General features: G+C 39.7%; 1 protein-coding gene across 4 annotated transcripts in view; it reads right to left on the reverse strand.

Annotated features, from left to right (window-relative positions):
* Positions 1-22,793, reverse strand: part of MARCHF1 (membrane associated ring-CH-type finger 1) — a gene marked incomplete at its 5' end in the record, with an annotated part of 458,172 nt that overhangs the window by 47,298 nt on the left and 388,081 nt on the right. For all 4 annotated transcript variants that reach the window (XM_081242018.1, XM_081242016.1, XM_081242017.1 and 1 more), the window contains one exon: positions 13,000-13,180. In XM_081242018.1, the coding sequence (XP_081098144.1) occupies positions 13,000-13,180 (181 nt within the window). The remainder of the gene's footprint in view (positions 1-12,999; positions 13,181-22,793) is intronic.

The raw sequence follows: 22,793 nt of genomic DNA on the forward strand, positions 1-22,793 counted from the left end.
CTAGGCTGTGTGGCTTCAGCGAGTGTGCCATGGCTTTGCTGATGCCTGGGAAATGCCACTGTCAGTCAGGGGGCCACTCCCGAGTCACGCTGTACTGTCTCCGTTTACCCTGTGTCCTCTTACCTCTTTTATATTTTTGAATTCTAAATAGAATTACATTAAAAAAAGGAGGGGAGTTCTACTGCTTTAAACAGCTTTGGAAACCAGTTACAATTTCAAAAGACACTTCTTAACTTAAAAAGTCTAGGACCATAAACAAGGCTGAGAAGTTGAAATTAAAGTCACTTAAAATTTACATATACTAATAGTTAATATTTATTCTCATCATGTTCCAGATGCAGTGCTGAGTGCTTTTCATGTATTATCTCATTCAGACTGCCTAACAACCATATCGGGTGGTACACACTTTTATTATCTCCATTTTACACATGAGGAAATACAGGCATGGAGAAATTGAGTAACTTGCCCAAAGCTCTAAAGCTACAATGACTCCTTTCAAGGTGCAAACACTGGCAGGCTGACTCCAGAGCTCAAGCCCTAATCATTACACAGTCAGGTAGAAAAAAATAAAAATAACCAGGCTATTGGGTTACTTTGTATCAGAAGTTTTTAAAAGAAATATTTCAATGCATCAATAAAAATGATTAACAACTACGTCAGGTGTTCATATGCAAATGACTGCCCAGTACACTTAGCGGTCACCCTTTAGAAAGTAAACACGAAATAAATTTTGGTCAAATATGCCAGGCAAGGCTAATTATTTTCTTGAACATTTTTATGAACTCCTTAAAAGTTTTCAGTATGTTAATGATTCTCCTGCCTTCACCTTGCTTACATTATTAATTTGCTCAGCAAATTCTTTAGAGATAAACTAAGTTGCAAAGTTAAAGCAACATAACTCTTATGTGGATGACTAAACACCCCGAATCACTGAACAAATTAATCAATGCATGTACCCCTATAGTCATCCAATGCTTTAGAAATTAGTTCTTTGAAAATGTGCATGCCACTCTCTTAATGGCCTTCCAGCGAATTCAATGCCAAGTGCTGATTTAGTAAGAATGGAAAAGTGAATTTGCTAGAGCATCGATCGGGTGATGGGAAACTGGGGAAAATAATAACACCGCCACTTTGTGGGACTTTACTGCTGACAAAGGACTTGTACTTACATCATTTTATTCCTCAGTACAAACTGAAAAGTCGGCAAAGTAGATATCAATATTATTGCCACCCTTCCTCCTTCCTCCTTCAATTTGATAGATCCCATCCCAGGTAACAGGATGCACCTACAGCCACAGGGCGGCTACACCGGGGGTTTGACTTTCGCTGTCCTGCACACTCAGCCCAGGTTCTTTTCACTGCATCATGCCCTACTCCATTGGGGAGATATTTGCAAAGATAGATAGGCATTGCTACCCTGCAGAGGTCATAGACTCTCGGTCTGGGGGCTGAATCTAGCCTTCAGATCTGTTTTGCTTTGCCCGAATAGATTTTGAGTTTGATTAGTTACAATTGTTTTTTAAAAATCAGAAGAGATTAAGCTAAATCTAGAACTGTGGCTTCATCTGGAAAAGTAGCTGATTTGGCAACAATCGACTACTGTTGACTGCTCTGTTTAGAGTAGGCATGTCTATTTCAGAGCGCCACAGTCACTTCTACTCCTTATCACAGGACCGGTATTGCCTTATTTGCCATTTATCCTCCTAAAACCAGGCTGCTTCATTCATTTATCTTACCTGCCTGGCTCCCAACAGAAAGTGATTTCTCTGTGGGACTGAGCAGCTTTCCACAGACATGGCGTAATTTTTCTCAGCCAACTTGGGCAGGGTTGTCTTTGTGTATCTTCCCAGCTTTGTTCCTCACTCACTCAACAACCTTTTCATTTAATTTTCTTTATTAAATTGTTCTGCTAATGGAACACAGAGGTAGTTGTGAAATTGAGGATTCAAAGAAGTCCCATAAACTTCCTTTGGATTATAATGTAATAGCTGGAATTTTATTAACCCTGCCCAGTTACTAAAAATGTCTCCCATATAGTTTTTAAGTCTACTTCAAAATATTTTGACTAACTCATTTTCAAACTCTCAGCCTTCATCCCTACTTCACAAGAATGTGAATTCTCTGAGATCAGAGGACTCTGCTTGTTCATCACTATAATCTTACTACCAGGGACAGTGATTGGCACATAGTAGATGCTCAGTAAATGTCTTGTTGACTGACTGAATGGAAGTGGGAGTAGTGAATCAGGACTGGGCATTCCTGGAACCCTCTCAGCGTGGTCCTTCAGACACAGTTGGCCCTTATCTATGGTGTGGTCTTATTTATGCAGAGTCTAGTAGGAGATTATCAGTCTCTTGGGAGATAAGTCATTTCCTGGAGGCAGAAAAGATCTAGCTCAAAAATTTGTTAGCTTTGCTTATTGGTAGAAACACTTCATCAAAATATCAACTTTTGCATTAAGCTGGCTCTACGTTTACAGAAACACTAGCCTTCAAGAAAACAGAATCTTTCTTAGATTCAACTAACCCTTCAGTCTACACTGGTTTTCTTGGTTGTGCAAAGAGAAGATGACTTTCAGCCCAGCCTGCCTCTTTTCTTAGGGCCAGGAGTCTTCCATGTAGCAGAAGCTTGCTGTCAAGAACCATTTGAATTTGCTTGACTTTTTTTTAGTTCTTAACGACCTGTTTACAACTTATAAGAAAAAAGAGCGTGGCCTAGACCCTCTAGCTTCCAGTCACCTCCCAGGACACCTCGGGTACTCGGCCGCCCTGTACACTCCCCTTTCCTCTCTCTGCTTCTTTCTTTCTCCTCTTCCTTCTCCCTTTCTTCTTCCCTGTCTTCCTTTAGTCATGCTTTTCACTGGCTTTCTTTTTAGAATGTGGAGAGAGTGTGTCTTGTTTTTCCCACCATGGTCTGCTCTAAAGGGTAACAAGATTTTGAAAGCATACACATTACTTCTTCAGGACTCGAACCTGGACTCCATTACTCAGCATCCTGTCCTGTACAACCTGAGCTACTGTGGGTGTGAAGTTTTTCTTCTGAACATTTAAAATTCATTTAATGCGAGGTCCCTTCCTCCCTCCCTCCCCACTTCCCTCCCTCTCTTCCTTCCTTCCTTCCTTCCTTCCTTCCTTCCTTTCTTCCTCTCTCTCTTTCAGATTCCTCACTTTGCTTTTTTGTGAAATCACAGAATTTTATGTTGGAAAAAACTTAAAAGATAATCTTGTCCAGACTCCTTTAACAGATGAAGAAACTGAGTCAAAGGTCAGAGGGATTAAGCTGCAGAACCAGATTTAAAATCTGATCTTCTGGGACTTCCCTGGTGGTCCAGTGGTAAAGAATCCACCTTACGATGCAGGGGACACCAGTTCGATCCCTGGTCAGGGAACTAAAAGATCCCGCATGCCGCGGGGCAACTAAGCCCCATGTGCCACAACTACTGAGCTCCCACACCTGAATTAGAGCCCACATGCCACAAACTACAGAGCCCACACGCCCTGGAGCCTGCGCACCTTAACTAGAGAAGAGAAAACGCGCACTCCACAACTAGAGAGAAGCCCGTACACCACAACGAAGAGCCCCATGCGCCACATCTAAGACCCAACGCAGCCCAAAATAAATAAAATAAATAGATAAGTGTGGTAAGTAAATCTTAAAAAAAAGGAATCACATATTTTAAAAAATCTGATCTTCTGACTTGTAGCTCTTTCCTTTACTATTTGAATGGATTATTTGTCTTCTTAAATTGACTGTAACTCCTCTCTGTATATTTCAGTTAAAAGAGGATTTAAACATGACTCATTCCTGACTGTAGGGGTCTCTGTGTTTTGGGGGTGGAGCGTGAGGTCCCCTGGAGGAAGGTCCCTATGATGGAAGCGCTGTTGTCTTCCAGGGCTTCCCTCTCCCCTTTGCTTCAGGTCTCCGTGTGGAGGGACCTCCCTTAGGGGAGAATAGCTTGCCTCTCAGAGAGAACGGGAAAGAGAATGGGGTACGGATTGCCCAACCTCTCTGCCTCCTGACCCACTTTCCCCACTTTTTATAATGTTTCACACTGTACATTTCACAGGGGCAGGTCCTGCCATACCTGGCTGGGGTAAATCAGCCTAATTTGGGGCAAAGCATTCATATGCAGGGTGATAGCACTGGTCTGATGAGGCTGTGGTGTATCTATGTGGGAAGCAAGAAACAGGAGCCACTTGATGGTACCAGGGAGAGAAGAGTAGAAAATTGGAAGGAAGCTGGCTTGTGAGGGACTGGTCCTCTTTTAGAGTGAAATCTTCCAGCCACTGACCTCATGATCATGTTCATAGCCTCACACACGCATGTGGATGGACTAGGTAGGGCTCGACACCATCCTCCCAGATAGATCATATCAAAGTCTCCCTCATTTCTCTCTTACTTGTCAATCCAACAGAAAAGGAATTTGACTTGGTTTCAATAGTTTTTCAAAAGGCCATGTTGATTCCCAGTGCCTTATGTTTCAAAATATTAAACCAAAAAATTAGGGAAAATTTTTTCTTATGTTTTATGCCAAGATTTGAGCAATGAATTAAGAAAAAAATCCCAGCCAAGAGAGAAAAATGTTTAGCTGGAGGAAAATTTAAATATGAAAGTAATTTGATAATCATTCCACTGTCTTAAGAAAAATGAAAGTGAAAGACAAATATAAATATACCTCTTTCCGAGAAAAACAAATACCGTATGCTAACCCATATATATGGAATCTAAAAAAAAAAAAATCGTTCTGAAGAACCTAGGGGCAGAACAGGAATAAAGACGCATACTTAGAGAATGGACTTGGGGACATGGTGAGGGATAAGGGTAAGCTGGGACGAAGTGAGAGAGTGGCATGGACATATATACACTACCAAATGTATAATAGATAGCTAGTGGGAAGCAGCTGCATAGTACAGGGAGATCAGCTCAGTGCTTTGTGACCACCTAGAGGGGTGGGATAAGGAGGGTAGGAGGGAGACGCAAGAGGGAAGAGATATGGGGATATATGTATATGTATAGCTGATTCACTTTGTTATAAAGCAGAAACTAACACACCATTGTAAAGCAATTATACTCCAATAAAGATGTTAACAAAATATATACATACCTCTTTCCCATAAAAAACCCTCAGTCATAAGATGATGCTTTGGGGAAAGCTTTATTTGTAACTGTGTGTGTGTGTGTGTGTGTGCGCGTGCGCACGCGCAGATGTGCATCTACTTCTGCACATTCTAATTTGATGCTTTTATGCCTTCCATATGGATCACTGCAACACTGATTCCATCAATTTAACCATAGTTTACGTTTCAAATATCAAAATACACAGTATGTAAAAGAAGTTCCATTCTGTGTGTCCCTTATCCTTGGCAAAAGGAAAACAGATTCTCCCAAGTTGGGGGCACTGTGTCCAGTTAAAGACTTCAGTAAAGAATATAATGTAAGTTAAGTGTTTCTTTTCATATCTAGAATACTAACACCAGGTAACGTTCTAACCAACCCAGTGAAGTTATATTCTTCAAGACATACTGTTCAAAGAGAGAAACTGAACTAAATTAGTATACAATTGGGACTTCTAATAAGGAAGTGCTAAAGAGAAATGTTCCAGCCAACAATGATCATTCAGAGATAGTTTACTTACGTCTCCTCTAGGAGACCTAGCAAATCCTGCTCTGTTTTCCCAGATGTCCAACTGGTAGCTAATACCTTCTTGATTACCCCAGGTTATGGGAAGCATGGAGAACAAAAGAGAAGAGACACTTTGCTATGTGTCTATAGTTACTGCAAAAAAACCCCCTCTTGATATGATGGTCTCACAATAAAGACCAAATATATGGTGGCTTGCTTTCTCTGAATGACCGTTCCCATTCCCACAGAAAATTCTTGATTCCCACACCACTACCCACCAACTACCATGCTTTTCAAATTTATTACACCGTATTGTAAGTTATTCATCCTTTTCCATCCTTCTTGCAGGGGACTCTAGGCCCTCTGAGAGCAGGGGTTTTCTATCTGGTTCTCTACTGAGCACCACTGAGACGTGGTAGATCCTACCGGGAGGTGAGTGAATGAGTGAACTGGGCCCATTGGCACCTTTTCAGGACAACCATTCAGAACACAGCTGGTTGCGGCTGTGGGGTCCAGTCTGCCTAGGGGGAGGCCTATTTATGGATGTAAGCTTCACAAAAGAAGAAGATCTGCTCCCCAGAGAAGAATATTTCTATTTTGAACCAATTATTCTATATTATTGAGCCCAGTTGACTACACAGTTGTTTTTCTGTTTTTGAAATTTTACAGACTAATTGACCTACGAGTGTTTCCTCAAAAGACAAAAGGATGAGGCCATGTGATAATTCCCAGGTACCTATTAGAAAAATATGCGAGATGCTTGTATTTTCCGTCTCATGATTATCTGACACAGACATGTTGGGATTGTTATCTACTCACCCTGGAATATTATTTTAATCCAAATATCAATTGTAGTTCAATCGAGAGCATGAGGGTAAGGCCGTAAAACAATAACAGCAACAAAAACCAAGAAAAATGTTTTAGTACGTAAGACAATGCTCCAATTGAATTGAACTACTTCTCTTTTAATGATCTTCTTTTTGTTATCTGGTGGTTTATTCACTCTCTCCCTTCCCACAGCAAGCAGTTAGGAGCCTGCTGGCCCCTGCTTCTCACAGAATAAAGCCCTTGGAAGGTAAGGGAAGTGCCGGGCTGGAGGCAACGCCACCACTGGACAGTGAGAAATCTGTGTGGAAAACGTCCTGGATCATTTGGAGACTGTGAGTTTGAAGACATAATCACTTCCTAAGAGTATTCTAAATCACTGAGGGATCATATAGTAATGAAACTGAAACTCAGCAAGAAGAGGGTTGAATGAGCATGCACTGCAAATTATGAGTATGGATGTTCTGCAAGTAGTATAAAGGAAGCTTTGTCTGGCCCTGTACCAGGGCAGAGATTTTCATTGCTTCCAGGCTTACATGTCTGTGAAGAAATGAAACAGCAAACCTGCTCCCAAGAACTGGGCTCTGACAATAAGGGAACAGCCTGGAGACATCAAAAGTTCATTTGCAGAGGGCTTTCTTATCATGTAATCCCAAGTAATTTGAGCAAAACTGAGAATTAAGAAGGATGCTGTGGAGAACTCCAAGTACACTAGACCGACGTCAGCATGACACGCTTGCTAAAACCCTTGCCAATGATCAAAGAGAATTGCGCAGAAGTTCATCTAGAACTGACTTCAGCCTTGTATAGACCCAAGTCTATAATTTTGATTTTGTTGTTTTTGTTGTTTAAAGCGAAAAGGCAGCAGCTATGTAACATGTTGAATGAGGGCTACTGGAGGAGCGGAGGAGTGAAGCACATGCTCTGAGAGCAGAAGAAAGAGAAACAGCACAAAGCAGACAGAAGGGCTTTCAAAGCACAGCAGGCTGGCAAATCGGAGTGAAGATCAACGGCCGAGGCTGCTCATGTTTTCAGCCTGTAAACTAATTGATGTTTACAGAATGATGTAGCTAAGTATTAGGAAAATATATGGGGTGAAACAAGCATGTTTAAAAAAGAAGGTTTTACAAACTATGGTTACCAAAGGGGAAAGGGGGAGGGATAGATTAGGACTTTGGGATTAACAGATACACACTATCGTATATAAAATAGATAATCAACAAGGACCTACTGGATAATTCCCACAGGGAATTATAGTCAATATTTTGTTATAACCTAAAAGGGAAAAGAATCTGAAAAAGTTTTATATATATACATAACTGAATCACTTTGCTGTTCACCTGAAACTAACGCAACATTGTAAATCAACTATACTTCAATAAAAAAATTTTTTTAAGGAAGGTTTTAGAAATACAATTTTATTTTAGAAAGTTTTAATTTGAAAGATTTCCACTAGATAGTTTAAGTGAAAACTGAAGTTTTAATGCTTAAAGGGCAAGGTTCCCAGTGCTTATGGCAGTGAGATGCCATGCAGCGAGCACATGCTATGGAATCAGGAATCTCGGAGTGTGAGACAGCAAGTGGCTCATTTGCTCTGTAAAATGGGCTTCACGTGCCTACACACAATGGGGCTGTAATGAGATGAAATTAATTGAGAAATGCATTCCAAATGCCTGGCACAGAGTAGAAAATTCATTCTGTGGTGGTTGCATTAGTGAAATTGCAAATCACCCATAATGATAAGTAAAGGATGCATTTTGAATCTCCTTTCTGTATTATTATGTATGATTATTCAACAGGGTGCTAGAAGCTGCTGGCTAGGAATCTGACTACATCCTGCCTGGTCCAATGTTACAGGCTACGAACTGCAAGAGCTCCAGCTCAGCAGAGAATCAGTAACACCCTTGGGGTGGCTGACCTGCTATGCTAACTTGCACTGGCTCTTGGCTATTCTGAAAGATGGATGCTACCTCAAATTAAGGAAAGGAAAAAAACAACATGGTAGTTGTTAACTACAGTTCTTTATTTTCTAAAAATAGGTATTTCAACTAAAGCGTTGTAAGTCACTATGGTGGAAATGTAGAAATATAAAAATGCTGTATAGCACAGGGAACTATATTCAATATCCTGTGATAAACCATAATGGAAAAGAATATGAATAAGAATGTATATATATGTATAGCTGAATTACTTCGCTGAACAGCAAAAATTAACGCAACATTGTAAATCAACTATCCTCCAATAAAATAAATTTAGAAATATCAAAATGATTATTCCTTTTTGTTTAGCATAATAAGTTCTACAGAACTTACATTTATGAACTTTCCAATCTTCAACTGTTTTTGATCTATAAACATGACAAGTGCATATGGTTTGACCTAACTGCTACTAAAGCAAACGTAATTGAATTGATTCACTGCCTTATTTTATTTGTAGAAATGAGACAAGGAATTGATGCATGGATTTGCATATTTTGTATTATCTATTTGTCAAATAGTTTGTAAATGGAAAACCATATAGAGAACTCTTATAGGGAAGGACACACAGTGTCAGGAGTATTCTCTGTCCTCATTAAGCTCAGCTTTCTGTCCAGTAGCTGGTTTCTCCCATTCAGGAGTGAGATTCAGATCTGAGCCCCATGCAGGTCTTCAGCTTCAGAACAGATTAGTTTCCTCGTCCTAACTGAGACTGCATGCAGTTCCAGAATGCACTTAGTCGTTGCTACGCTTTCTGTATTTTTGACTTTTCTGGGCCCTGAGAATTATTTCTGATTCTTGGTAACTCAGTAGATTAATGAGACTTCTATTGAGTGTTATAAAAGTAGCTGAGCGACTGACTTAAAGGTGATGAAAATTGCTTTTTCTCAAATAAGGCCTTGCTTTTATTTAGACTTTAAAGATTTTCTTCTGGAAACATTAGGATACCTTGATGAATTCACTAACTTAGATTTTGGTGTAGTAATAGTAGCAATTAATGAAGTAAGCTTTCACTGATATCTTTAGAGGCTATTAAGCCCCAAGGTTTGTCAGACCATGAAGATTTGTACCTTTCTACTTCAAGGAACCATTTCATCTCCACAGAATCTCCTGCCTCCATTGGCTAATGACAGAAATTCAGAATCATTAGCTAAATTAATTGTTTCATGTGGTTGGTCTTTAGAATGTTATAAACTGTAATAGAATTACTGAGTTGAGAGCAATTAATTAGATGTACTTTGAATATATTCTAATTAAATGCTATACCTGTCATTCTTAATGACCACTTGAAAACTACCAAAAGAAAACTGTTGATGAATCTCAGTGCCATGAAAATAAACCATCCAGAACCATTTAAATATGCCTCATGTCTGTACAGTGCACATCACTTCAAAATCTGAAAAGTCATTTCAGATACCGCCATTGAAGTATTATCACAGGGCCCCATAATTTTAAGGGAGAAAGTGAAAGAGTGGAATCTTTCTTCTAGGTGTTTAAAGCCCATAAATCATAGAGGTAGGAATAGCATGTATGTTTCTTATGTCTAGGACTGTGTTAGACCATGTTAGACCAGGAGCTGAAAATTCAGATCTGTACACCAGAGCCACAGAGAGATCTGATGCTCAGAGATCACTGAGGTCTCATGCTCAAATGAGAGGAGATCTCTCAGGATCAGAAAGAGGGAGGACTGAGAAATACAGGGCCCTTGAGGGCAAACAGCTTTACAAAGGGGCCAGCCTCCCGCTAGCTACACTGGTTGCTGTCTTACGGAAATGTGGTTCCTGTCAAGCCAGATACAGTGGTTTTCAAACAAATACAGATGTGTGGGATTTTACATGAAATAATCACAGATTCAAATTTTCAGCCCTGTGGGTCAAGGAAAACACATCTGTGGGCTGTTGGCAAGCAGCCTCTGGATTAGATTCTGACATCCTCTGGAGGTATATATGCCATTAAAAATGAAGGATGTTGACATGCTGCTCTTCATCAATACTTATGACCAATCAAAGGAAACGTCTGTGAAAAGAAACTAGGGTATTTCATTAATCAACAGATAGGATGTGCCCACCAGGTTGCTGCAATATGTATTTTTTTAAGTTTTTATTGGAGTATAGTTGCTTTACAATGTTGTGTTAGTTTCTGCTGTGCAGCAAAGTGAATTGGTTATACGTATACATATACCCACTCTTTTTTGGATTTCATTCCCATTTAGGTCATGACAGAGGATTGGGTAGAGGTCCCTGTGCTATACAGTAGGTTCTCGTTGGTTATCTATTTTATACATAGTTGTGTATATGTGTCAATCACAATCTCCCAGTTTATCCCACCCCCCTTCCCCCCTTGGTATCCATAAGTTTGTTCTCTACATCTGTGTCTCTATTTCTGCTTTGCAAATAAGTTCATCTGTGCCATTTTTCTAGATTCCACATATAAGCGATATTATACGATATTCGTTTTTATCTTTTTGACTTACTTCACTCTGTATGACAGTCTCTAGGTCTATCCACGTCTCTGCAAATGGCACAATTTTGTTCCTTTTTATGGCTGAGTTTAAGATTAAAAAGACAGATGTATTCGGAGTCTTTCTCTGGTTTATAAACAGGTCGGTTGAGGAAAAAAGATCTCTTGAAAGGATTGTAACTTACTGGGAATGGAATACTAGGAAAGGATCAAAGCTGTATGTCAGGGGTGATTCTAGAAAAGCTGAAGGTAGAAGACTTTCCAAGGTCCATACAGCATCATGTACTGCTTATGATACAAAAATGGGGGAGGGGGCTTCCCTGGTGGTGCAGTGGTTGAGAGTCTGCCTGCCGATGCAGGGGACACAGGTTCGTGCCCCGGTCCAGGAAGACCCCACATGCCGCGGAGCGGCTGGGCCCGTGAGCCATGGCCACTAAGCCTGTGCATCCGGAGCCTGTGCTCCGCGACGGGAGAGGCCACAACAGTGAGAGGTCCAAGTACCGCAAAAAAAAAAAAAAGATTTAAAAATGGGGGAGGGGCACAGTATGAAGAAGAGAAAATTAGAATATTTTATTATCCTAGATTGTTGTTCTCATATTGAAATACTATGTTTGAAAAGTTGAAATGAAAATTTTATACAGATGTAGGTTGAAGAAAATGGAGAACTATACAGATGTTATGAAACAATTGGTACTTCCCTGAGGGGTAAGAAAGGAAATTTGCAGAATCACAGAACACAATGTGTCATGCAGAGGCTCCAGAGAGCACACAGCATCCTTCAGCAGAAAAAGCAAAGGGCAAGGAGGTAGGGTCCATTTCTATTTCTGGCATCGATTGCTTTGGGACTTGGACGATCAGAGTGTCACCTTTTGGCACTCAGGTCACCCCACATGTTAAAAAAATCCATAACTCAAAGGTGTTTTATGCACCAGTTTTGACATCTATAAGCCACTGGCAGATTTTAAAAATCTAGGCTATCACAAAAGCAGGGACTGCTGTTCTCCCTCTCTGTAATTTACAGAATTCATGAAGATGTGCAATGGCCAGCCACCAGTCACACGTCTATTGGAATCTTCTCGTTTGCTTTACATCTCTGCTCATCCTGGAACCCCTCACCTTAATCCACTTTTTCTTTGCATGAAATTTAAATGAAAAAGCAGCTCTAGGAAGATTCATTATTTAAGTTGCAGTCTCCATACTCTCCTTTGGAAATTGAGGCATCCGTATACATAAGGCTTCAGTTAGGCTAAAAGATAAGTTAACATGCTAAAATCCAGGGTCCCAGCTATCATGCATGAAGTATATAAAGTTCATTGTCTTCGTCTGCATCCATTACAAGCTATCCTCTGCCAGCATTGATTTAGATGCTAACTTTATATTCAACTCAATTCTTACCTTCATTCTTTAGAAAAATATAACACAAACGAGAAATTTGAAGATTAAATTTATAGATAAAAATACCTCTCTCTTGCAGCTTGATGCACAATATGGAAAAATAATACATGAAAAAATAAATACATAAACTATCAAACCAAATCCCCAGATAAAGGCAAACACAAAAAAGAGTCCACGCCTTGTAGAAGACATCATTCTCTTCCATTACCTAATGCCTGGCTTTCAAGAAATTAGGTGAGTTCATATTGTTTAATCTATTGGATCTATTATCTAACCTTCTTGGGAACTGACTTCAGTAAGTATCAATACAATGTTCTCACAGCTCTCATCAATTCAATTACATTGACCCACAGGTATATTTTGCGCGCGCGCACACACACACACACGCACATGCTTTTCTTTGACTTTGAAGAGTGAAACAAAAACCAGAGGCCCTAGACCCTAAAACAGAAGTAGGGAGGATTACCTGCAAACACTTGGCTGCATTTTACATATTGAGCCCAACCCAAGATGTGTATTCTTAGCAGATACTAGCATGTTAGCAAGATCTTATTGCGGAAAAGAAATGGGTTTTTAATATGTATGTGTAACTGAATCACTTTGCTGTACACCTGAAATTAACACAACATTGTACATTTTTACTGAAGTCAGCTATACTTCAATTAACAAAATGCCTGCTTTGTCGGCTCTCTCTCTCACACCAGTCCCAACGACACCCTACCTTGCGGAGGGGTTTCAGCTTGGTCTCCATGATGAAGTCGTACTTGCACAGCTCACAGCAGCGCGTGTCAGAGCTTTTGATCCACTGGTGGAGGCAGGCCTGGTGCACGAAGCGCAGGGTGCCCGTGCAGCGGCAGGGCGTGATGAGCGGACTCTCCTCATCCCCTTCGCAGTGACAGATCCTGGGGAGGACACAGCAGCCAGGTGAGATCTCTCCCTCGGGGAGCACACGGCATCCTCCTCCCACACATCCCAGGCTGTATTAGAAACTGCAACCTCACATTCAGACCCATGGACATTGCACTTCAGCTTAATGCTAGAGCAGAATCCATGGCCAATACTAATTTCCTTTCCCTTGCGTAGTCATTGCTCGACTCTTAAGTCATGTTCAAAGGCATTAGACACCAATACATCAAAAATGTGCGATCATTCCTACACAGAAGTCAATTTTAACAGCATAGCTATTGAGCTATGTCCCCACTTTCATCTATTAAAAGTCAGTGTCCATAGGCACAAGCTTGCTTTCATATACAAAAGTTATGACTTAGTATTCTAAGGAATGCTGGAACCTGGTAACTTCAATGTTTTACTTTGATGGTAGTTTTATGGGGTGTATACTTTATTACATATGGTATCTTACCAATGTGGAAGAATTCTGAAACATTTTAATATGCTACTATGGAATAAAGTGAATATAGAAAGTCTCAACTTGGAAGTATTATTAAGATTTTCCTAGGAAGATGCACACATATTTGGTCAAAACAAAAGGCCTAAACTGTCAATAATCATCGTCACAAAAGTTACTGATTACACAAAGTTCAAGTACAGTAAATCCTACTGTTTTAAAATGTTAATTACTACATCTTCCAAGGAATTCCTAGTTCAAGTAGTTTACTGAATTACTATGACTTCTAGTGTCATAGATTCATAGTCTATGAAATCGTCATTATTCTCCTCTTCAAGTTTAAAAAAATAATTTGTTTTCCTCACTGGATAAGTTTTTATACCACCAGGTCACAAATTCAAACCTTAGAACTTCAATAATTCTTATTATATAACCAGCTGTTAGAAGTTGTTACTAAATTTGATTAGAAATATTGCTTGAACTCTGTTAGAAATATGAATGGAATGTTCCCAAAACACCTGTATAGTAATTTTTTGGAGCAGAATCACAGTGGTAGGCTGGAAGAATGTTTGAGTTGCTGCTACTGCTCTTTCCTTTCATCCTTCTTCTCCGGAAGCATGTTTTAAAGAGTGGATTTTAAAATATATTTATCTAGCTCAGCTGTCTCCCCAGGGGAAATGTGATGGTTGGTCAGATTGTTACTGCAATGAGATACAGGAATTGAAACCCAACCCTCCCCTAACCTCAAAATAAAGAAGTATGACACAGTACACTAGTATCTTGGATCTCCTTTTCTTAAGTAAAGATAAAGTAGGCCAAGAGGAACACTGACTTCAAAAGTTCTTTGGGTGGAGTGATAGGATGAGAACACAGGAAAGTTCAAAGTCAGCGTCTGCCTTCCCCTGGACAGAGTTAGGAGGTAGCAGTGTTGGATGTTGCGGCACATGTCAAAGGCTGGCGTGGTGGGGAAACACTAAAACTCATCTCAGAGCCTATTAATATGAAAGCCTGAGATATGTCCTCTCTCCAAACGTGTAGGTCCTAGGATCAGGGCTTAAGTATACTTTATAGCATACCTGTTGCCAAGACTGTTGGTCAGTAGATGCTTGTTGACTAAAGGAATTGTTCAGTCAACAAACTGTGACTTATTATAAAAGCAACCAGTGAAAGCAAATCTGGGTTTCTATAGCACATCATTTTATTATAATATTTTTTTGGGGGGTCACTGAAACCTAACGAACTAACTATACATCATAAGCGGCTGAGATTTCTGAAGTCCTTTGAACCTCTTCTCTATCTGTTCCCACACAAAGATACTCCCTTAGATCAGGGGCCAGCACACCATGACCCGTTTCTTCCTGCTGCATGTTTTGGTAAATAAAGTTTTATCGGACCACACCCACACACGTTTGTTTAGAGCTGTGTTCCACTATAACTGTAGACCTGAGAGTTGATGCAGAGGCCATGTGGCCACAAAAACTATCATCTTCACTATCTGTCCCTTTACAGAAAACACATGTCTTAAACACGGTGATCCTGAGTTAAAGACAATGTCTGACTATTATCAACAGTGATGAAAACAAGTTTCACAAAATAAATCACCCCAAATTCTGCAAGTAACAAAAGTTGAAGTAAAGGTTCCAGAGAGAAGCACACAATAAAGACGAAAGCCCCTCCTGACCCACCACTGAAGCCCACTGGTCCACAGCAGTCTGCAGGAACAGGGGGTAAAGTTTCTTATTTGAAAAAGAAAAATTTGCAGTTAATGCCATCTCATAATTCGTCACCACAAAGGGGGTCAAGTGCTGCACAGCTGCCAAGATGATTCTGAGGCTCTGAATTTTTACTAACTTGAAGAAGTAATTCATCATAAGCAGATGTAAACAGGGACCTCACTGATTACTGAGTTCAGACTGACCAGAACCGTTCTCTGCTTGTAGTCAAGACTTCTTATATCTTACAGATTCTTTTTAAAGAACTTCTCCTGAAACTGTCACCTGAAGCATCACTGGCAATATCACTTTTTCATAAAGTTAAGATTATTTCCCATAGGAAAAATCAAAAGCTTGGTTCATTTTCATTTCCATTTCACAAGATTTCTTTTTATGTGATTTTAGCATTTTGAATTTTTTCTAAATTATCCAACTCAGGTTGGCTCCTAAAGAGTCTCTTTCAAACTATGTTGAGATTGTTCTAAATGAATTTAAAAGCTAAATATCAACTTCAAATATCTGCTAGAAATGAAAATAAAGTGACAGAGCCATTACAGGAAGAATTAAACAATCCTTAAACTGATATACTTCACACAAACCATAACTGCTAAATTATAAATGAAAGCATAGTAATAAAAATATAAACATGCTTTTTCCAACAGAATAATTGTGTAGAGAAAATGATTTCAATAATAAAATTAAAATGCACTGTAAAATAATCATAATTTTGATGCATTTTTACCTTATGGGAAATCGAGACTTGGGAATTAAGTGATTTTTTAAAAATCATTGATGATCTACATTGCTGTCTGTCACCTAGCTGCAGGAACAAGCTGAATTCACAGATATTATTGGCATTTTAGTATTTTAACTGGCTGCTTACAGTCCAACCACCATGTGTTACGCTTTTCACCATTTATGACTAATGAATAAACATCTACACTTCCATATAATTTCTAGTTTTCTGTAAAGAGTGGACCATAAAATGCTATTGAGCAAATTAAATTTTAGAAAATGTTTAATTTTAATTTAATTTTAATTTAATTTCTAAAATTAAATTTTAGAAAACACAAATGCATGTGTTTGCAGCTTCAAGTCCCCCCTTAATGTTTGAGTTTTAAGAAAAGTTGGCCTTTTTTTTTTCAGTCTTATAGATCTGAAAATGACCTCCACTGCCACCTCCAGTCCCCATCCCTTGCCAAGGCTTCTTGGCTCAGGTAGAATAGAATTTTTTTTTTTTAATGCATAAGTTTTTTAAAAAAATAATTCATCACTTAAAAAAATATTTGTGAGGGCCACAGTGATTATGTAACTTTAGAATTATTTTCATTCATTCATTCATTCATTCATTCATTATTTAATTCATTCACAATTTTCTTAGTTCTTGCTACATGCAAAGAAAATCAGACACTAGCATCTGCATGGAGGGTGTCATGAGAGGAAGAGAGAAGAGAACCTGAAGGCAGGGACACCATTTGGGCAACGATAACAAACATCTAGGTATTAAGAATCTGGAACAATGTGGTAACACTTGGGAAGAGATGGGAGACAGCCTGCAGAGTGTGTCAGGATCCCCGAGGGCCTTGCTTGGTTTCCATGACTACTAGCTTTGGCATCGAAGCACATCTACAACATGGGACTCTTAAAGGCAGTCATCCCTGTAACCTTTACACAGCATTGCAACTCTTTTCCCATATTCCATGCCATTTTTTTCCCTTTCTCTATCCCCTCATTTCCCTACCTACATTTTCTTCCATCCTCCTCTCTAACTAAATAAGCTTTAAACACAGTACTTATGGACACTGCTATGTTTGTAATGGTTTAGTTTGGACGTTAATCTTTACTCAAAACTAGTCATCATGCTTCAGAGTTTGGTGCCCATTCTTCGCCTTTCAAAGAACCAGCTTGGTTTTATTGATATTTTTCTATTTTTTTAACCTTTATTTTATTTATTTCCTCTCTGATCTTTATTATGTCCTACCTTCTGCTGACTTTAGGGGGGGTTTTTGTTCTTCTTTTTCTAATTATTTTAGGTGGTAGGTTAGGTTGTTTATTTGAGATTTATCTTGTTTTTTGAAGAAGGCCTGTATTGCTATGAACTTCCCTCTAAGAACTGCTTTTGCTGCATCCCATAGATTTTGTATGGTTGTGTTTTGATGTCCATTCTTAGAATTCACTTTCTTAAGCTAAAAAATGATTAGAACACATGTTGGGCAGAAGGCATGTTGAAGGGTAGTAAGCAGTTACGAGAAATTAGTGCTCAAGGAAACAAGTGAGGAGATATAACCACTCTTTTTGAGAAATATAGCAGAGCAATGAAAGGACGGCGGACTAGAGAAAATACTAGTTTTCACTTTCATTTCATTGTTTTTTAACAGTAAAAGCTGTGTTCATAAGCAGAAGTGAAGGTGCCACAGAGAGGGAGACATTTACAGAAATAATCAGGCAAGAGAATGACCCATTGTTAAATGAAGTTTCTTGAGAAGTCAGGAGAATGCGGGGAAAGAAGAAATGGTAGAGGAATATCTTTGGACAAGTGCAAGGGTATCCAGGAGGGAAACAGACACCATTTCCCGTGAGCAAGAGGGAGAGGAGAAATGGCAGGTGAAGATGGAAAGGAGGTGGGGGAAGGGAAGGTGCAGCCCCTGGGCCTAGGGGGGTTTTACTATCTTCCCTGATATAACAGACAACAGGTAACTAAAGGGAAGGCAGGAAGGCATGGGGTTACGGTCTCACAGAGGCTGTAACTAATTAAAGAAAGCCACTGGGAGAATGTGATGGAAAGTTAACCAAGCATGTATATCAGAATCGTGGAGCAGCCATGAGGTCCCCGGTGAGATGAGACAGCATGGATTTATGGTGGACGTTCTGGGACTCATTATGCTGAGCAGTCAGAGAGGTCCTACAAAGGGTAGCACAACCTCTGCTTCCCGAGATCACTAGGTCAGGCTGGAGAAGGATGAGGAGTGAAGGATTCTGGTGCATCAGAGAAGACGGTGTGAAGATAGTTGTCATAAAGTCTAGATGAACTGAGCAGGGAAGCTAGTGAAACCACCTCATGGTCATTGTATTATGAGAAAAGGATGGGTTTGAGAGACCAGAAGACACAGCGATGCGGAAGAACAGATGCTGAATACAGGAGGAAATGGGACAAAGATTGTTTCTGTGTACAGTGTGCATTCATCTCCCTCATGGATGAATTCGTATCCCTTCTGTTGTATTTTTTCCACTGTCACAGAAAAAATAAAAATAAAAAATATAGACTTATTTGGTGCTTGAGGTTCACAAGCAAATCCAGTCCTGACTCACATCCTTGTTTTCCACTCCAGTAAACTGGAGAAGTTCTCTGTTTACTCATGTGTAAAATGAGGTAAAAAATAACTCTTAGGGTGCCATGAGGATTAAATAAAAGAGTACATGTCTGGCATATAGTAGGCAATCTAATACTTGTTAATTTTATTATGGCTAATTTGTTAATTTTATCATGGGACCATGGGATTAATACTATTGTTACTACTACTATTAATTTGGTTTTTCTATGTTACTGCTGCCAATGCACTGGGACTAACAGCTTTTAGCAGCTAGTTTGTGAAGTCAGTTAAAGCAAGTGCTTGTAAGGCCAAGGTCACGAATTCTGACAGCATCCAGGTGACTTAGGTATGACACCTTTGAATCCCCAGGTTAGTCGAGTCACAAACATGTCTCAAAGAAATCCTGGCATGGGAGTGTGTTTAGATCTGTGTAGAGTAAACCTGGGATGGGATTCAGCTTCACTCTTCTGTATGTTGGGTGCTCTCGGACAAGTTTTCAGACAGTTGGTTTTTCATCTGTAAAATTTTATATGGCTATCACAAGGCTCAAATAAGATATATGAGGAAATACTGCAAAATATATATATTATCCCAAGTAGGGCACTATTGCCAATACATAAACAGTCAATAAAGTCAACAAAAAGTGCTGCTAGGTAATAAATGCATGCTTTTTTAGAAAAGCAACTCAATTCTTTTTTAGTTTTTTTAAATTAATTTTTATTGGAGTATAGTTGCTTTATAATATTGTGTTAGCTTCTGCTGTATAGCAAAGTGAATCAGCTATACGTATACATATATCCCCTCTTCTTTGGACTTCCTTTCCATTTAGGTCACCACAGTTCATTAAGTAGAGTTCCCTGTGCTATACAGTATGTTCCCCTCAGTTGTCTATTTTATACAGAGTATCAGTAGTGTTTATGTGTCAACGCCAGTTTCCCAATTCATCCCACCCCACCGCTCCTTGGTATCCATAAATTTGTTCTTTACGTCTGTGTCTCTATTTCTGCTTTGCAAATAAGATCATCTCTACCAGTTTTCTAGATTCCACATATATTCATTAATATACAATATTTGTTTTTCTCTTTCAGACTTACTTCACTCTGTAGGACACTCTCTAGGTCCATCCACGTCTCTACAAATGAACCAATTTTGTTCCTTTTTACGGCTGAGTAATATTCCATTATATATATGTATCTTCTTTTTTTTTTTTTTTTTTTTTGTGGTATGTGGGCCTCTCACTGTTGTGGCCTCTCCGGTTGCGGAGCACAGGCTCCGGACGCATAGGCCCAGCGGCCATGGCTCACGGGACCAGCCGCTCCGCGGCATGTGGGATCTTCCCAGACCGGGGCACGAACCCGTTTCCCCTGCATCGGCAGGCGGACTCTCAACCACTGCGCCACCAGGGAAGCCCATATGTATCTTCTTTATCCATTCCTCTGTTGATGGACATTTAGGTTAAAGCAACACCATTTTTTATGTCTGCATTTTACTTCACAGGACTCTGTCATTTTTCATCTCATAGGACTGTGATGTAAGTCAGGGAGATATTTCCTAATCTACCGTACTAATGAGATTACTTTTCTCCTAAGCTACCAACGTCCTCCTCATAGTCAAGTCCAAGGGCCTTCTCTAGTTCTCCGTCTTTCCTGATGTCCTTTTACATTATGGACTAACCCCTCCTTCTTGAAACTTCTCCCTTTTTGGCTTATATGACACTGCTCTTATATCACTACCCTTAAACTTGGGAAAAGTGGAATCAGAAGAGCATGCAGGATGATCGTAGGAATTGAAATAGTGACTACTTATGGAGGACCAACCCAGAATGTCGGTATTCTGGAACCTGGAAAGATGAAAGATGATGCGGGAGATGATCCTATGATAAGACATAACAGGTGAGTTACCATGTGGAGAATAGTATACAATTCAGCATGTCTAAATTCATGGGTAAAACTCGTCTACCATAATTTAATATTGTAGGGTACAAGGCCCACCTCTTACAGTATGAGTGTACTCATTTTGAGACATAAAAAAAAAAAATTAAGTCCTACATTTAACATCTTGGAGGGGAAAAAAAGAGCAAGGAAGGGCCATTACACGCCAATTGTCTTTAGATATATGACAGGCTATTGTGTGAAAGGGCAGCCGGTCTTATTCTGAACCATAACTGGATCCAGGGAGTACAAGTTAAAGAATATATATATATATATTGATATATACAGAACTTTCCAAAGATGAACTGATCTTGCCCAGGAGGGTGTGGATTTCCCACCATGGAAGGTACTCAAGCAACAAACGTAAGTTGTGTGATTACATGGCAGGCATAGTGTAAAGGAATTCTTAAACTACATGACCTAAAATTTCTAGTGTTGCAAGTCTGTTTTCCTTCCTTTCCAACAGACCGATCTCCCTGCTCCACCCCCTGAAATTTCTTTGTCAGCATTTCCCCTCTGCTTATCCTGGGAGTTTTGTACTTAACCCTTTGATTTTTCCATTCTATGCTGACTGCCCCAGGGAGGCCATCCTGGACCACAAGTTCAAGCATTGCTCCTAGACTTGTGATTTTAAAATATTCATCTCCAAAACCAACCGTTGCCCTTCCAACAGCAATAAACTTCAGCCGGTTCTTACTGGTTCCTGCATCTCACCATCTCCAAAATAGCTTCTCTTCCCAAAGATGTCATTCCATCAACATCAACATCCCGTTCTATTGCTTGCCTTTGCTTTGAGCTTTTCAGGTACTTCGTACTCTAAATTCAAATGATCAACATGCCAATAATTTTTCTCCCTTAGTGTTTTGGGTTTTTTAATTATTTTTCTCTTTTCATCCTCACTGCCATTGCTCTGGTAGTTTTGAATTGTCACCAGATACACAAACTGTCTTAAAGCCTCTGCTCCTTCCAAATCTTTTTTTTTTTTTGCGGTACGCGGGCCTCTCACTGTTGTGGCCTCTCCCGTTGTGGAGCACAGGCTCCGGACGCGCAGGCTCAGCGGCCATGGCTCACGGGCCCAGCCCCTCCGCGTCATGGGGGATCTTCCGGGACAGGGGCACGAACCCGCGTCCCTTGCATCAGTAGGCGGACTCTCAACCACTGCGCCACCAGGGAAGCCCCAAATCATTCTTTAAACATACAGTTATTCAGATCCTCTTGAAATACTGCCATTCTTCAAGAACCCTATCATCAATCAAATAAAATCCAAATTACTTCACCTGGTTTTCAGCTGACCTTCCATAATTTGGATTTACCTTACCCATCCTGCTGTATTTCCTCTTAATCCCTAACATACAGGCATAGCAGCATGCTACAGAATTTACCAGCTGAGAAGCTATGAGTTTTGCCACAAATAACTTACCACTGTGCCAAGATCTTGATTCCTCTCCATCTAGGGGGCATTTTAAGGGTCTGGGTGTGTTGTCCATTAATCCCAGTTAACTCACAAATGTTACCATGCTCTGCGCGTGTCATGATGTAGAAAGTGTTGGGAAACACTGCTGTGGTTTTTAATAGTACAATCACCTTAGAACCTTAGTTCTGCTGGTCCATGTCTGTTACCTCACTTAATCTCTGGTATTTTCAAGTTCCTCACCAATAAAATAGGAAAACAGCAGTGTCTACTTCATAGGATTGTTTATAAGAATTAAGTTAATTAAGTGTCAACGGTTAAATACTATTTTTTTAAAATTAATGCTCAGATGTTTATTTCCTCAGCCTATTGCGTTCTGCGACTGTGCTTCTGGGAATTTTCTCAAATATGATCCCAAACCCCTGAGACCCTATTTCTTGATCATACTTCATTTAAATTTAAGCTGCCCCAAGACTCACATCCTTCATGAAATAGACTCTAGATCTTCTTTCCCTGCAGTGTTTGAGGTGTCACTGTTCTTAGCACAGATACAGATCCGGTCTTTGCTGTTTGTTGTTTCATCTTTGCAAGTTCTGCTATTATGAGCTGAATAAATTCTTGTTTATTAGTTTTGAGGGTCAGGATCTTCTTTGTATGGAAAGAATAGCAGGATATTAAGATTAATTTAAGTGATGAGAGTGTTAAAAAGTCAAGGTGAAGATGGCTGATTCCTAGACCGCAAATGGATTGGGAATGCTATACTTTAAACTATTGTTTAAGCGTGTACAGACCAAAAGAGATAGCC

Source organism: Mesoplodon bidens (genome assembly GCF_964165515.1).
Source record: "Mesoplodon bidens genome assembly, chromosome: 1".
NCBI classification, from domain to species: Eukaryota; Metazoa; Chordata; class Mammalia; order Artiodactyla; family Ziphiidae; genus Mesoplodon; species Mesoplodon bidens.